The 17,721-nt window shown below is 36.4% G+C and overlaps 1 protein-coding gene across 4 annotated transcripts in view; it reads left to right on the forward strand.

Annotated features, from left to right (window-relative positions):
- Positions 1 to 17,721, forward strand: part of RTKN2 (rhotekin 2) — a 208,407-nt gene that overhangs the window by 174,006 nt on the left and 16,680 nt on the right. For all 4 annotated transcript variants that reach the window (XM_069795977.1, XM_069795981.1, XM_069795980.1 and 1 more), the window contains 7 exons: positions 1,159 to 1,358; positions 3,431 to 3,489; positions 7,667 to 7,720; positions 8,650 to 8,770; positions 10,326 to 10,526; positions 15,303 to 15,397; positions 16,932 to 17,038. In XM_069795977.1, coding sequence (XP_069652078.1) covers positions 1,159 to 1,358; positions 3,431 to 3,489; positions 7,667 to 7,720; positions 8,650 to 8,770; positions 10,326 to 10,526; positions 15,303 to 15,397; positions 16,932 to 17,038 — 837 coding nt within the window. The remainder of the gene's footprint in view (positions 1 to 1,158; positions 1,359 to 3,430; positions 3,490 to 7,666; positions 7,721 to 8,649; positions 8,771 to 10,325; positions 10,527 to 15,302; positions 15,398 to 16,931; positions 17,039 to 17,721) is intronic.

The following is a 17,721-nucleotide window of genomic DNA, read 5'->3' on the forward strand; positions in this document are numbered from 1 at the left end:
TGCTTATAGATCCATCCCTAAAGCATTTGTTTTGAGTTCAGATGTACTATAAAATTGAAAACTGACACGATGCTTTTAATTCCAGAGGTAGTTGGGACACTCTTGCTCATTGCTGAAAAAGCTTCATTCATCACCAACTTGCAATGTATTTTCAATGCAACCCTGCAACACAGTGACAACACTCTGTTCTTTATGTGTTAGAAATACTTGGTTTGGCCAGGGATGGCCACATAACAAGGTAGCGTGATCAGAGCCACCAGTGGCATCTAGCACATGTTTAGGAGACAGCAAACTGTGATTCTTCACCTTAATTGTCTTCTGGCTTGGTGTGAATTGACCTCTTTGAAGTGGCAAGTGAGGAATGACATGCATTTTTAAATGTTTGTTTTCTCTGAAAGTAGGTAGGAAAAAGTTGAATTCCCAGAAATCTTTGTAATACCTTAAAAAACCTCACTCCTTCAAAAAAACCAGTGATGCAGAATTCTAATGACTTGACAGGCAAGTCCATCAGGCAGAGCATGATCCTTGTGTAGTGTTGAAGCTACCACAGCTGTCTGACTTTCAGTTCATGGCCTGAAACAGTCAAGTATTGGGATATTGTCCTTTTTTTGCTTCTGGTGTCACCTGAATTTTCTATCAACCAGAAGTGAAAAAACTACATTTTTTTTAACCCTTTTTAAGATGACCAAAGAAGTAATGAGATTGGATTTCTGATTTAAAATATTTCAGATGTTTTCCTGAGTTCAGAGTTTATTTTAGTAGGGATCACTGTAAAAAGTGGGATGTTAATTTATAAGCTTTGTTCAGTTAGGCCTCTCAATGACCATATGAGGGGACCATATGTTATTATCCTATGAATGACACATTGAGGCACATAAATTTTTAGTAAATTTCAAATGCTATGGTGAGTTAATGTTACTACCTGGTTTGGAATCTTCATGTATAATGGATATAGTGAATCTGTTACATCCTGTGTTTTACTCTCTTGTTCCTGAACAGAGAACCATCATTTTACATTTAGTAACCGTCATAATGGCTGCATATACTTAAAACCTAGGTTTTTCTATCCCAACTGTGAAATAAGTAGAGCTTGTTAAAAATTCAGGATACTGTTAGCTGGGGTTTTGTTTAGTCCTTTGTTTGGTTTTGCATATCTAGGAATGTGACATCCAAGAGAAGATTAACTTTGAAATCCGCATGCGAGAAGGCATCTGTAAACTACTTGCAGTGAGCACACAAAAAGACCAACTCTTGCAAGCGGTTAAAAACCTGATGGTTTGCAATGCTCGTATACTTGCATACAGGACAGAGCTACAGAAACAAAAGGAAGAGCTGATCTCGTGCAGAACCGAAGAACGGTGAGTAACAGCTCAAATTCCAATGGAAAGTTATGAAGCAGGCTTTTGCTTATGTGAATTTTTAGCAGCCTGTCTAGGAAAGAGAATTTAAACCTTTCCTTCTGTCTTCCCCCATACAAACATACATTACTGCTGCCTTAAAACATTACAAGACCATTCCAGTATCTTCTTTTTACTTTATAAAATTAAAAACAAGTCCTGTTTTTCTGGGTAGATTTTATTACTGACATTAAACTGTAGTTCACCATCTGAATATCAAGTAACATAATAGACATATTTTCTTGATTACCTTTAGCATACAAAAAGGTACCTAACCAAGTCTGAAGGAAGAAAACAAAACTATACAAGTCAGAATACACCTATTTCTACTTTTCATCCTTTCTATTGTTATTAAGGTCTCGTTAATGATGGAATTATCGTGGTTAATTGGTACCCTCTGCTGGCCACTTCTGCTAACTACAGCAAAGTAATAAATACAACAATAAACATGAAGAAAAATCAGTTTAGTTGAAAATATTCTCACATTATAACTCTTGAATGAGCTAAAGTATATGTGGTTTATTTGAATAATGTTATAATTTTTTTTCCTAATGGAATATATTTTGGGTGCAATGTTCAGAATCATGGTGCAGACACGCTATTGCTCTCAGGTTATTACTTTAATGAAATATTGCAATTTAGCATAGAAAGTCTTCGAGCACATGGTTAGCTCCAGTTAACTGTATCTATAGGAACAGTCCTGCTACTTTTTGCTTTCAGAAATGTGGTCTTATAGGAGAAATTTATTGAAGGAAAGAACTGCATTTTCTGTCTGTTATTGTGAAAGCTGATTTTGAAATTGTGGTATTCTGTAATTATTGCAGTTGTATTGCTTTTTCCTACTAAGATGAAGACCTTTATAGTGATTCATCTTTTATTTATGTTTTTAATGATGGAATAATATCAAGTATGTATATATGCTGATTTACTCAACTCCTGGTCTTTGATGTCAGTGACCACAGAATGGTGATTGCACGTGTCCGGAACAGGGCAGAGATACTTGAAGATATATCTGAACAGCTGTATTGTTTTCTTACAGTCATAGTCAGCTGTATTGTTTACTTGATTTGTGTCTGTCATGCATTGCTTTCTGAGGGGTTCTGTCTTAAGGGGTCCTTTGAATTGTCAGTAGAGGTCATTAGAAGAGATGCATGCTATAGAGTTATTTCTCTACCATTTAGATCATATCTTTGGTAGCTGATAGTGCATTTGCAGTTCTTTTTTCAGTAATTGCTCAAGACTGGAATTTGGTTAAAACTTAATCCAGATAAGATGATGCTGACTGAGAGAGAAATTTCTGGGGTTTTCAAGTGAATTTTGTCCTTGTTGTGTGGGTCTGTAATCTGTGAGTTCTGAAGGTACTATAAATGCCTCTGGAAGTCAGGTTATTAGTAGCAGCTATAAATTTTCATTTCACCTTGTTTGGTTAGGAGTTAGGAACAGTAGCAAATATAAGGAGAGCACTCTACTGTTACTCAGTATCTACAGATTGTTTTGATTCAATTTAAGGTTGACCTTGAGATCTATGCTCTGGCTACTTAGCAAAGTGTCTGCCTGCATGTAAAATCACAATATTAGCAGTGCAACATTTTGTAATTGGTCTCTATTAATATAGAGGAGGAAGCAATTCTTGAACCAATAACAGAACCGATATATTAAGTTGCTTATTCATAGAGAATTCATTATTCCCATACAGAATGGGAAAAGTTGATAATGTATTTGATTTTTGCTGGAGCTGGAAAAGACAAGGAAGATTAATCTACTTGTCTTTTAATACCCAGGTTAAATAAACTTTGGAGTAAAATCTTCTAGGGAATTAAGAAAATTGATGGTGTACCTTCCTTCCAGATTATCCTCAAGAATCTAATGACTCATATCTTAAACCAGAGATACCAAATTTAACTTTAAAGAAAAGCATTTGAAATGAGCTGTAATATGAAAACTCTGACACCTTTTAATGTTTAAAGTGTTAAGTTTTAGAAGTCTAAATGCACAGATCTCAAACCTCATTTTTCTTTTCTTCTTTTTGGCAGGTCTTCAGAAAATGGGACAAAAGACCGTGTGGCATGCAGAGCAAAGGTTGCTATATCAGGTAAGTGGCTGGGTAGTCACATAATTATAGGAGCTAATTTGCTGGACAGTGATTTCTAACACAAATTATACAAACAAGATGGTATTTTTAAAGTGTGTATGTTTTTCAGGGCCATAAATCCTCTTGTGCTTCAAGGGGACTTGTCCTTTTAAGTCACACACATGCTTTTGAAGATCCTATCTAGTATTTCCATTTTACTTTCAGGGACTTTCACAGTGGGAAATACTTTTTTCTGTTTGTCACTAACCATTGAATACATTTTGAAGCTAAATAAGTGTAAATGTGCTGATAACTTTTTTTCTCCCCACAAAGACAAACTTTGATGTGATCATACAGGGTATGTCTAACAAATTGAGGGCACAATTATAACTAGTGTGCAAATGTTATTTAGTTAATGCAGATTACATGGCTACAGCAAAGGTATAGTGGTATGGCTTCAATGCAAACTAGTAACAAGAATATTTAACGGTGATTTCCAGTAGACTGGTACGCTGTTGCCTAGCCTGTTCTCAAACTTCAGCACCATGAACTTATCATTTTGTTTCCCTATGCCAATAGTGGATGTTACTATGTTCAGCATTGCTGTAGTTGTTCATTGTGACTGTTGTGCTAGCTTTGCTAACAGATCTGTTTGTGCTCCCTGACATGCTTCATTAAAAATAAAATAGTGTAGAAGGGCTCACTACTTAAACTGTTTAAGTTAATTCTGCATATTTTGACATATCTTTAGGCAAGGTAACTTCTAGTAGAAGAGTGATGAACACATGGTTCAATAATGTTTTCTGCCAGCACAGCTGTTTGCAGAATGTGTGTCTGTCTTTCCTCCTTATGGTAGCTGGATGAAAGCATCTGTTTGCCTGTCTGTGCTGTGGTTGCACCTTTCTTCGGATTTATAGTTATCTGCAGTGAAGACTGTAGGATCACATGATAGAGTTGTATTATCTTTAGAAGATCAGAATTGTGTAAGAACTCTATTTTTAGGATATGAAACCGTTAGCTAGTTTCTTTTGACGGGACAAGAGAGTACAAGGGTGAAATACACCACTTCCTGTTACATGCTATCTGTTAATGATTCTGTCCTGTTACTAACATAGTGGTTCTCAAACTGGAGGTTATGATCCTCAGAAGTATGGCATAGATCAAGGCAAAGAGAAAGAGGCATCAACTACCTCATTCTGAACTCAAGTTTGTGAGTGCTGGGTTGCTGCCATGCCTCGCTCCCCTTCATATACTCCTAGGAAAGCCTAGCCAGGTCCAGTTTAAAGCAGGAAAGCCTAAATGTTCTTCTTGGCCTCTGCTGAGAGGTTTATGCTTTCTATACATAACCTGTTATTAACTCCTTATTTTCCACTGTATGTGCCTGAGAAGCAGACAACGGGGGTGCCTGAGAAGTAATTGGGGGGACAGGCTTGTCCGTGCTTGGCAAGGGCAGGAGCTGCTGGGCAAGATACATGATTGGGAGATCCTGAGATGACGTTAATACATGCCTCCCTGGTTCCTCCTTGTGTTGTACTCTGACCCATTACTCTGTGTCCATTTAGCTTGCCAAATCTGGTCCTGTCTGCTTCCACAGCTGCAGTATGTTCACATCTGTAATATCCCATTATTCTTCTTTCCCTGTCTTTCCCAATCGTTGTGTAGCAAATTGGGCATGCTGCATTTCTTCTCTCTTGTATGCCAGCCTTCACTGGATTTGCAACTGGAGTTGCCCTGCGTGTTTGGAAGGCACACGTGCGTGCACATGTGCCTGCCTTGTTGAGAATGCAGTTCTGAGTACAAGCAGCGTGAATCAGGAGATGTCGTGACTGAATTGCCTGGGAGAGGTTGGAAATGAGGAGGAGTAAGTGGTAGTCCATGTAATATGACAAGGCATGTAATTTAAGAATTGAAGATATAGAATGGATTTTTAGGGGAGTGTAATCCATCCACTTATAAATACATTAGCATATCATATGGTTAGTACATGCCAGAAGCTTAGACTATTACCAAAAAAAATGTGGCCAACACCAGAAGTTCAGGAACAGCTATGCAGGAGTACTGAGGAATGTACTACAAAAAGCAACTGCATGTCAGATACTGTGTGGGGAGTGCATTCCTTAATCCACAGATTTTCACACTTCTGGTATTTTTACTTATTTATCCCCCACGTGTGTGAATAAATTATGTAACTTATGTTATCTTATCAATCAATTATTTTGTTGGAAGACAATACATTAAATCTTGATCAAAAAGCATAATCATAATTTAAAGTAATTTTATAAAGGAATCATTGGCTTTAAATCTGATTAATTGTAGTGCTTGAATGTATCCGATTTAAATCCACATGGATTTACAGCTAATGGTAACTGAAATTAAGGTGTGTGAAAATTGATCTTTGCTTTTGATAAATGGCAGCTCTTTCAATCCAAGAATGAATTGAAAACTGGTTTACAAGTATCATGTTAAACTTGTTCAAGCGATTGACTATCTATAACCTGATGATTTTCTGACTAAGGTGTAAATTTTTCAGCTAGCATGATACTGAAAGTGGCATACAGAAGTAATCTTTAATCTAGTACTCTAATTGTTAACAAGACCTATTGAGCACATTAACATTGTCATTCAGAGTTTGCTATGATTAAAGATGAAAAAAGGCTTTTATTGTAACTCTATTTTCACATATTTATGTAAATTTAAGACCTTTATCTTTCAGGAAAGAAACATTCTGTGCTTTGTCTCTGACAGAGATAAATATATATATATATATATTTAAAGTTTGAGAGGGACTTCGGTAACTGTTTTAATGAAACTATTTCTGTTTCCTTATTTTAAAAAAACTATTATTAGAAATGCTTGTTATGGAAATGCATCTTTAGAAGTGAAAGGCAGTTTTAGAATGTAGTGATGTATTGATTTTTAGGAAGTTGTGGCAGTCTAAAGCTGTATACTGGCAGTTCACTGTTGAAAATTCATTAGTTTTCATGAACACTTAAAAATAGATGAATTTGCAAGTTTCAAAATTGAAATAGCATGTATAATGAAATGTCCCATAATATAATAAAAAATAAATTAAAATTTTTCATTTAATATAACTTCTGAAACAGTGACTATATGCAGTTTCACTTAAATCAACAAGAATTTTTGTGGGTAAAACCCTGTAGGAATACATGACAATCTGTTGCCAAACTACTGGTACTCTTTTGCATCTTAGCATACTATACGTGGATTTTTCCATCAGCCTCATATGAAAATCAACACTGGAGTCAGAAATGCTCCTTTATAAGAATATGGACGATTTTTATCAAAAGACAATTGAACTAGTGCTGTTCACTGCTGCCATCATGTGTCACTTAATATATTGCATATACTTTTAAATAACACTGTGTTGTACTTAAGAAACCAACTTTGGATTTATAAAGCCCCCACTGCATTTGTCTTTTAACAAGGGACTAATAAGAAACATTATATGTAAACCTGAGTCTTTGAAACTGGAGGAAAATGTCACTCAGTACGGTGTTGGATTGAGTAGATAAATTGAAAAATTTCTTGAACAAAATACTTTCGTAATATTAAAATGACAGGCATGGCTTAAAATAATGGTTCTGTAATTGCCTCTCTACTATGGTTCTGAGGTAGAAGGATATTTCTGAGTTAAAAAAATTATTTTTATGCCAACTAAGACAATTCTAACTGGGAATGTGATTACAAGTGATATTTTCTCTGTGGTTAGCAAAACAAGACTTAAGTGTTTGCAGTGTAAGTATCCCAGTCTTTCCATTAAAACAGGAAGTTTTTCTTCTTGCAGTTGGATGAGTGGTTTCCAGCACAAGGCAAGCAGAGTTTCAGTTTACACCTATGCATAATAAGGCTCAGAACCTCTGAGTTCTGAGAACACCTTTCAGAACTATGTTACACAGCCACTCTGAAATGTTATTTCAGGTACTTTCAAATGAGATTTAAAATATTTTTATCCTAGCATAATTTCTAAAAGAAAATGACACTTCAAGTTGAACTAATTGATGAATTTTCTTTTGACACGGGTAATAAAATTGAAATAGTTATGCTGTTCTTTGGGTAGAAGGTCCTGTTACCTCCAGAACATCAGGAAAAGAAACAAGAAACTTTTTGTAATTTGTTTTGATCACAGATCTACAGTATTGGCTCTAACTTAATTTCCCTACCTTTTTTTTCCCTTTAGATATTCGAATACCATTAATGTGGAAAGACTCTGATCACTTCAGCAGTAAAGAAAGTATGTAAGATGTAATGAACTACTGTGATAAGCAATTGCTTATGCCTGTAAATTTAAACTGGATGGGGAAGTCCATACTTATCCTAACCCCTTCTTTGACCTTTCAGTAGGTCCCTATTTTACTCCGTTTGTTGAATAGTTGCTCTTAACTTGAAGTTGTTGGTTGCAGCAAGTTGAGTTAGTTCAAACTCCTGTGGTTCTGTATGTTTAAACCCTAGTCTCTAAAAAGTCCTTCTGATGAGAAATTTCAGGGAAAGCAACAGAAAAGTGTTATTAAATGGATAGCCAAGAAACTTCTGATTAAAGATGTTGTTCTATGTCATGTCTACACTTGAGAGAGTATATTGGAGGCTGTTTCCAGTGAGAAATTTAAAGGAAAGTTGTCTGTTAGTGTTGAGTGTATTATTGGATAGTCTTCAAGTACATGCATTCTGCTGTGTCATGGAGATTAACCCTAAATCTGTTCCAGCTGTCACCTGGCATTGATTTCACTTTGCTTTTCAATAGGGTCAGAGGGCCTAAGCGTGGCAAAATAGTCTAATCTTATATAGTACATTCATAAAATAATACAGGCTTTGGATCAAATATTAGGGGTTTTTTTGCTTAAAATCAGTTTTATTAAACAAAATTACATTTTTACTAACATTTCTGAAGTTGCTACCACAATCTTCCCCTGATTATCAGAAAAAAAAAAAAATAAAGTTGAGCAGAGGTAGGCATTTTTTCCTCTGTGAATATTATTCTACCTATACAGCTGCTTTGATAGTTCAATTATCATAAGATCCTATGATGAAAATTTATGGTGGAAAGAATTTGAGGACAATTCCTTAGAGGTCTGAATTACCATTTCTTCTACTTTTGTTTACTGGTAGCATTTAGTATTGTGATGTGTAATACAGCTAATAAAACATTTCTTTGGCTCTTTCCAGAATCACAGCGCTATGCAGTTTTTTGTTTGTTCAGAATGGGAGCTGAGGTTTTTGATACAGAGGTGGCCATTGTGGATAAAGCAATAACAGATATCTGTTTTGATGAAAATGTAACCATATTGTGAGTATAATTTATTTCTGTTGAGTGAATTACAAATATTGCTGTTTTCTTTTGAAAGTGGATATGATTATGAATCAGATTGGCTGAGGTCTACTAAGTTTTTCTGTGGGCAAATGAATCAGCAGAGGTCTTATTGATTTCAGTGGATGGTGGATACCCCCCCTCTGGAAGGTTGGTTTTTATGTACATAATGATGCTGGTTGTAGATGTGCCGCTTGAACTCTTCATTTTTGCCATGTGAAAGCCTTTTTCTTTATCTAAAGAGATAAACGAACTTGTACCTCAAGGGCAGAATTAAATTAATACTAAAACCTGAAAGCATTATGAAAGTATAGGCACAAATGTTGCACCCAGTGTTTTAAGCGTTAGTCTGTACAGCAGGCTATGGTCTCTTTCCACACCTCATGTTCCGTTACACCTATATAAGCATGTGCTACAGCCATAATCCTTATAGTTGAGGAATACTAGACAGGAAATTATTCATTTATCTTTAAAAGTAACCTGGAAAAGAGTAGAAAGGTGTTCTCATGTACATTTTTGTTGCTTTATAATTTTTAAGAGAGTCCTGAGAGGACTTTCTTTTTTCCCCCTGCTTTATTTTTTATATTAGCAATTTAGATTCAGTCTCCTGAGGAAGACTGGCTGGAAAGCTAGGACTACTGAAAACTTTAAATCAAGATCCTGAAAACGGAGTGGTTGAGGGAGAGTGGATCTTTAGATCAGAATTTAAATTCTCTTAAACACCTGTTCAAGTTAAGAGTGGGGGCAAAGATCTAAATCTACTTCTTCAAAGACACGAGACTTGACCATTATAAATTTCTGTGAAATATTGCAACAAAAGCAGAAAAGGCACTCTAACTTGCCTTGTATCTCCCAAGATAAAGAAAGACTTATTATAAAAGCCTTTGGGATGATTTCGTTATGGGCATGTGTGCAATGACATGACTTGTACTTGAAAGATGAGGTTAGGCTTCTGGTTTGATGACTAAGCTTGAGAACAAGAGAATCAGTAGAACTGAAAACAGAGAAAGCATAGGCTGCAGACAGAAGAATGCAACAGTAAGTAGTTAAGTTATGAATGACAGATTTTGTTGGTTGTGAGAGAAACAGGATTTTTTCAGTAACGTGAAGGGGATGGGGTGTGACTAAGATATCTTTAAAACAGTTCAATCTGATTTAGGACCATAGGCACGGATAGGTTTTCAATCGTGATTTTTGCGTAACAGTAGAGGGCAGATTTAAGTGTGTTTGAATGTCTTGCCTGTGTATTTCCATAATGTGGGTTTCTTTCTAGTTTTTAACATAAATGTTGAATTTCCTGTTTGCAGTTGTTTATGCTTTAATTATAACAGCCATCTCATGACTTCAGCACTAAGTAACTGCTGTGTACTCTAGTCTTTAATTCCATATTAATGTATGTCTTCACCTGAATCTTATGGAATTCCTTCCCTTGATTAGAAATAGATGTTATTTAATATATATAGTAGCAGCAGCATTCCTTGGCTGCGTACTCAGTTTATTAACAAATGCTCTGAAATTTTCTCCCCCGCTTCAGTGATGAAGCAAGACCAGATTTCCAGGTGAAGGTTGAAGTGTATAGTTGCTGTACAGAGGAGTCTTTATATGTAACAAACACTCCTAAGAAACTAGCAAAGAAGCTTAAAACATCCCTCAGCAAAGCAACAGGGAAGAAACTCAAAGCTGCACTGGAAGAAGACGGCACTGAATACCTTTTGCCCGCTGACCTGGTCATCCAGTAAGACATATAAATTGATATTCTGGTTTTATCATTTTAAAAATAGAAATAAGCCAAATACAATATTGTAAAATTTTGGAAAATTGCCAAGAAAGCGATTATTTCTGTACTTACCTGAGTGAAAAAAAATTTACATTTTTAAATAGGAAATGAGAAAGTAGGTGTGAATTTGCAACCATGTCGCTCAGCCTTGGGGCCTGGTTCTGATCTTGAAACACACGAGTAGGCTTTATCTTTCTGCTGTACAGCTAGCTAGCTGGTAAATCCACTGTTATTTGCAAACTATAATATTTTTGGTTTGATCTCTGGAGAATATGAAGCTTGTACAATCAGTCTGTCTGTGTCCCTCTGTCCATCTACCTCTCCTCCCTTTCCCATTTACTCCCTCCCCCATATTATTTTTGCACCTAGCCAATTTTGCTCATACTTGACAGACAGGTAGACATGTCTAAAAGTTACAAGTTGTGTGAAATAAAAAAGTGTGGTATGTAGACAGGAGAAACCTTTCTTGTACCCTCTCCTGTAATGAAACTGACCAAGCTGTTTGTTGTGCCTGGGGTGCATGCCGTGCACATGGGGGGCCGTTCCACTTGCTGGCTTTTCAGTAAAACTCTGGACCGTCAAAGGCACTTTACAGTTACAAGCTGCTTAACAGGAGTTTTCTTAACTGACTTCAGCATAGAACATTTTAAAATGACTTACTGGTTTTCAGTGTTCATAGAAATAAGTGCTGTTCCCAGTAATTTACCTGTTTCCTTTTAAAAAAGATCTTAAGTCTTTAATGCATTTTTTAATGAAGTTAACTGCCTACTAATATTTCCCAGCTACTTCAATTTCAGTGGGATTTAAGCAGGCCAAGTACCTAAATTGTAAATAGTAATAATATTGATTTTTTGGGGGGGGGGGGTTTGGTTTTTAGAATGCAATTTTTTCAAGGAATTACATTTTTTTTTTGGCAGCTGAACAGTAAAGAATCAATGCCTAATTCTTGCCAGGTGTTGGGTGCAGTCTTAGTCTAGCTTCATATACCTATTTGCCTGGATTTTAAAAGGAAACATTCAAGCATATTCGATCTTTGTCAAACTGATAGTACTGTATACTGATATTACTGTTTCAATCAAAAATACATCCGAGAGATCTTAGCCACAGAGCAAAGCAAATTTTATCACTAACTTTCCAGTGTGTTCCACCTAATGACAATGTATCTCTCGATCTGCATCATCTCAGGTGGCTGTGCTTTCCACAAGCTGCAGCTGGGCGATGACACACTATCATTACATACAGTTTGCTTCAGATATAACAACTAGCTTATTTGCTGGCCATACTCTCTTGAATATAGATTGCCTGTCTTTTAAGGAATAAGCATCAGTAGACAATCTAAACAACTGCCTCCGCCCTTGGGTTTTGCTTTTGGTTTCTCAATTGTAATTGTATTTTGCTTTCCTCCATGTTAAAGTTTATTGTTTCTGCTGTTAAGAATCATCCCACAGTAACTGTTACTTTCTTAACAGAGTCAAATGAACAATGATGTGTTTAATGATGGCTTTTCTAGGTGATTAAAAAAGATTATTGGAAAGAAATGAGTTATTATAGGCAGAAAATAAGTTGTCTTTTTTTTTTTTTTTTTTAATAGGCTCCCCTTAGGATTTATATTAGTAAGACCTTGGTATGTAGTCCTTATAAAGAGGAAGAGATTGCAAGATTACAAGAGGTCTTTCAAGTATTTCCAGAGAGTTTTACCAGTCCAGCAGATGAAATTAAACTGCAACAGAAAAGGGAACTTTCTGTATTATACGAACACCTTTTCTTTGTGGATTTCAGCTGTATAGGCCTTTTTCTTTTCAGAGCACACATAGGCTAAGTTCTCCATTTTCCAAAAACTCTGTGACCCCTCTGTGTCAAACTTCTTGGCTTAGAAATCTCCCTGGTTAGTGAGGAAGCTGTCAGCATTGTAAATTCTTTCAAAAGTTTAGTGACAAAGTGCTTTGGTTGCTTAGGTTGGTTAACTTCAGTTATACTGATGCTCTCTCGACTCTTAATTACCTCTCATTGAATTTCTATATAGTCTTTTGCATGCTTAATTTTTCTGTTCTAGCTTATTTTTTTTCTCTTTTTACATTTGTCATAGAAGGAAAATGTTTAGTGCAGTTATACTATTAAACTCCAGAGTAACTAGGTTGGTCTTTGGATAAATCTTTGGAGAGACTCCCTGAAATGCATGTTTATTTGCTTGCAGAACTAGCCTACACATAGACTTGTTGTTATTGCTTTTTTATGTATTGTCCTCCGCTGGGCTGGAGGCATGGCTTCGTTGTCCTATGTTTGAATTGGCAAATTCATAGCGATATTTTGCTAGAAGTACGTAGCCTAATCTAATGGCCTTGCTTTTACGGTTGGGTTCTTTTTAGTACCTGAAGGTTATATTTGTTTTTACCTTCTGTTATTTCAGATCTGATTGGAAGGTGAGCATATTAGATTTTTTTTTTTGGTTGGGTGTTTTTTTTTTTTTTGGACTTACAAATCCTCCACTCTATATATCTGGATGAGTGAACTAAGATTGGGATTTCTAACATGGGGATTAATATTCAGGAACAGATTCTGGAATCCGAGATGTATTAATTAATATGCATCGATAGAAAGGGTGATATACACCTTCCCACGCCAGTGTCTGTGTGGCAACTTTGGTGCCTCTTTCTCTTGATCAGTAAACAGATTTAACAACGAGCCTTTGCCACAGGCATGTTGTGGAGATAAGCTGATTTTTTTTTTAATAGAGTTATTACATGGAAAAAATACTATAGATATGCAAAGTACTGAATGAGATGCAGCAGGCAGATTATTCTTTGTTATACAAAGAAACTGCCTTTTAAGGCAGGTAGCTAATTCTGTGAAATGTAGAGGCAAAATGTAGTCAACATCCTGATTAGCCAGTTAAATTGAAAAATATTTGCAGATAAAACTTTTCTAAATTACATTGCAGCTGGCTGAAAGGAATGACTGCTATATTTTAGAACGAAAATGTTACTGTGAAGCATATTTTAAAAGTGAAGTAGCTATTTTTTTTGGCAAGTTTGTTGTGGTAATTAGTCATGCTTTAGAAAAAAGTAACTTTAAAATCAGCACAGAAGTTTTATCTGTGCAAAGAAACTGAACTTTCTGGTACAGTTTAAATAGAATGGTAATGTATTGCTCAACTGCATGGCAAAACACAATCAGTGGAGAATCTTTTCTTAGGGAACAGTCTAGCAGGGAATATATACAAATGCTGATGAGTTTTTGTTCAGATTGCCCTCTTGAAATGTTTCACAGCAGTGGGTTTTTTTTTCCCAGAATGTTATATCATGTTTAATTTACTCTTTATTCCCTTGAGATAGATGTATAACAGACCTCCCTGCTAACAAACTTGCTACTTTTCCTCCTCCTCTTTCATTAGGGTTAGGGCTAGCTAGGCATCTGCCTTGTTTCTCTGCAAGGCCAAAGATTTTAAAACTGTATGTTCCCACTGTGCTATTAGGAAAAATAACTTTTGAAAAATACTATGATAGACAACTATTTTTAGTGATGTTAGTTCAGTAGTGTCTTCTCACCTTTTACACCACTAAGCTATCTTATGCTGTACTGGAGATATTTTAAGGATTTTATGCTAGATCCTGTTAGGGAGAGTAGTTAGTAATTTTGAGAGGTTTGTTTTCTTGTGAACTTTGTTTAAACTGCCATTAGCCAGGTGGAATTCTGGAATTCTTACTGCATTGCTGGACTGTAAATCTGTTACTCGGTCTGAAGAGTATTTGGGGGAAAAGGTTAAACATACACCAAATTTATACTAGTTTATTCCAAGAATTGCATTCCACATGCGCTATGCTGAATTGTAAATGTGATTTTTTTTTTTCCCTAGGCAAAATCCAATACAAAGATATAACATTCTGAAACCTGTAAGCACAATAAGTGAAAGAGTCCTTTATGCTACAAAACTGACTCTAAGATTTCTGCACAGATTTCTGCATGTGAAGAATCAAGCTGTTAGATACTATTAAATGCCTACATAAACAACTGTTTAATAAAGTGTAGTCTACACAGGCAAAGCAAAAGAGCAAGCAATATGGAGGAGCAGTATAAGGCCTTTTAATTTTTAACCTTTTTTTTCAGATAAACTTTATCTCATCAGTTGTTCTGTTAACTATAGCAATTTTTGAACCTATTACCAAATTTAGTTGCTTTAAGCCTAGGAATAAAAGCTGTAAAACTATTAAAAGTTACCTGGTGTCTGACTAGAGGAGAGAGATGCTTTTAGCATCCTCAGGGTGCAGAGAAGTTGGATAGCACAGCCTTTACGCCTGGGTTTGGCAGCCGCTGGCTCAGCAGTAAGCGTGAGCCCAGCTCGTAGGCAGCAGCCACATGAGAAGTGTGCTGGCTGGCAGGTCCAAGAGAGGTGGCTATGGAAAGAGCCACGTGGTGGGGCCTCGTGGCGTTGGCCTGGAAGTTGTGGGGTGGGAGGGAACCGGAGGTACACACAGGGTAGAGGCTGGAGATAAGGTATAGGAAGCAGATGAACAGACTGCAGGACAGTGTTGATTTGCAAGGAAAACCAGAGATACGGGAGTTCTGTGGGAAGAGGTTGGGGGGTGGCAATGTGTGGTCACTGGCAGGTGCTACCTTGTACCTTGGCATTCCCTTTACCCAAATGTGTTATCTCGGGCATGTCTAGACTCCCTTTAATTACTGCCTGAGCAATGTGAAGCAGAAATGTCTTAAACGTGCCTTTTCTTTCACATTTAGTGGAGCAAAGTACAGTTTGCTAGCATATACTACTTTGGGGCTGGAGAGTGCTGAGGACAATTTCAGGACACACAACCTTACCATTACAGGAAATGGTAAGTACATATGGTACCAATTTAAGGAAATAAAAAACCAGTAACATTTTGCATTTCTTTCTCTTGTAAATTAAAGAGCTTAAAGAGATTATTTTTCTTGATACTTAATATAGGACAACTTTAATAAAATATTTAACGGCTCTAAAACAGGCATCTGTACACAGCTGAATAAACTGTAAGTTGAGTAAAATTTCAAGTCCAGATGAAAATTTAATTCTTTTGGGAGTTTCTTCTGTCATTTGCATCTCGGTTTTATGTGAGTCGTAGCTATATACAAATTATTTCCCCTTCCTCACAACCAAGGAAGGGTATCAGAATGAAGAACAGCTTTTTCCTCTGTAGTCAGAAGGAAAGTAGAAAAATAGCTTCAGTTCAGCTAGGTTGTTTCAGGCCCAGATTTAACACAGGATGTAAGCATGTGTGCTTGCAGTTTGCGTTGGTCGCTGTACTTCAGCTCTGGGATAGCACAAGTTGGCAGCAGTCAACCTAGATGCTAACACAGGGACTATGATTATGCTGCGACTGAAGGTAATGTTTTAAGTAGCAGGAGTACAGCTTTTGATACTTCATCCATTATTTTCTGAAAGGATAGGCCCTCCTGTAAGCCACCCTCTAACTGTTAATGTAAGACATGATATTTTCACTGTATTTCACTGTAGCTTCTGGGAACTTTATCTTTTACTTGGGTAAACTTGACCTGAAAGAGAATTTCATTCTTTACACTTCATTAATTCCAAATAAGTACAGATTTGAAGATTTATGGGGCATTTGTTTCTTGAAGGGTTGGATGAATATTTCTGAGTATCTTTGATATTTGTAAGCCTTTCTTTATTAGTACTTTATACTCTTTCTTCCTCAAATTCCTTTTTCTGTCATTAATTTACATAACTTAGTCTGGTGAGAAATGACATACCTGGATATTTTGGTTCATTACAAGCATTTCTAAAACATGACTAAAGACAGAGTCATGTCAATGGAATGTTGTATTACCTGCTTCTAAAGAGGGAGCCTATTCCATAGCAGAGCTGAGTGAGGAGGGATATTGCAATTGTTTAGAAACTCCTTGGAATCCTAAATGCTCTTCTAGTGCTGAAGACGGAAGTAGATACAAATTCTAAGCCTTAATAAAACAATCTGAAGCAAAGTGCTTGTGTGTAAATGTAGCTGTGCGCCATGATGGGTTGGGCTCAGGGATCCTCCTTAGATGAGATGGCCAGTGTGCTTATCTTTCAAAAATGTTTCTAGCTGTGAAATGAGATTTAGAGCTATATTTTATGTAAGAACAACTTGTTCTTGCAGAACAATATCTCCATTTCTACTTGAAATTATTTTTCTTTCAATTAAAAAACTTACTGAAGACTAAAAATCAGTTTTAGTCTAATCATGCAGGATGAAATCTCTTTAAATATTAAAAAATGCTTATTTTCAGTCATGATCTTAATGTAAAAATGGATGTAGAAAGCTCAACTATATATTTAAGGCAAATGTTTGGAACTAAGTGTTTGTCTTTCTTTTGCCTGGTCTTTTCCCCCAGAGGAATCCTCTTTTTGGCTCCCCCTATATGGAAACATGTGTTGCCGTTTAGTTGCTCAGCCTTCCTGCATGGCTAGGGATATGATGGCAGGATTTCTTAATCAGCAGGTAAGAGGACCTTGCTTGTGTTTACATCCTCTTCTGCTAATAGCTGTCACTAAGAGTCAGTTGTTAAAACATTTGCTTTTACCTGAAGTAGTTTCTTGAGAACTGTTATTTTTCACCTGTACTACCTCGAGCAAGGGGAAAATTTATCTCACGGCTGTGTTTACAAATAGTATCTTCAGTGGCTAAGCGTGAAAAAATAAATGTTTCCTTGGCATGCTTTTCAGTAAAATTATTTAGGCCGTTACATGAAGATCAAGTATAGTTGTTGCTTCAGAATTGGTTTAGGCTTGTACTTGACGGCAGCAGTCCTAATAATCCTGTGGCTCTCATCCTTGTATATACCTCTCATTGTGCTAGTAGAAGAGTTCATATCACAACATGGTGAATCTGTCTGGTGAACCGAGCTATATTTAAACTCATCCCTTCAAAAATGATTCATGTGAACTCAGTTTACTTCTCTATTTTGGTTCATTGCCCAACGAGGCAAACGAGAAGGTGATAGCAAAGGGCCAGAGCAGCTGGGTCATTTGTCAGGAGTGCTGAATAACAGGCTTTAAACTGGTTGTGAAACTATAATGCATTTATGAAAGCTGTTCAGAAAATTCATTTGAGAAAGTGGAAATTCTAGACAAACGTCTTTGCTTGACATTTGTTGAATGTACTCTGTTATTTCCAAAGTGAGA

The sequence above is a fragment of the Haliaeetus albicilla genome, chromosome 11 (genome assembly GCF_947461875.1).
Source record: "Haliaeetus albicilla chromosome 11, bHalAlb1.1, whole genome shotgun sequence".
In the NCBI taxonomy this organism is placed as follows: Eukaryota; Metazoa; Chordata; class Aves; order Accipitriformes; family Accipitridae; genus Haliaeetus; species Haliaeetus albicilla.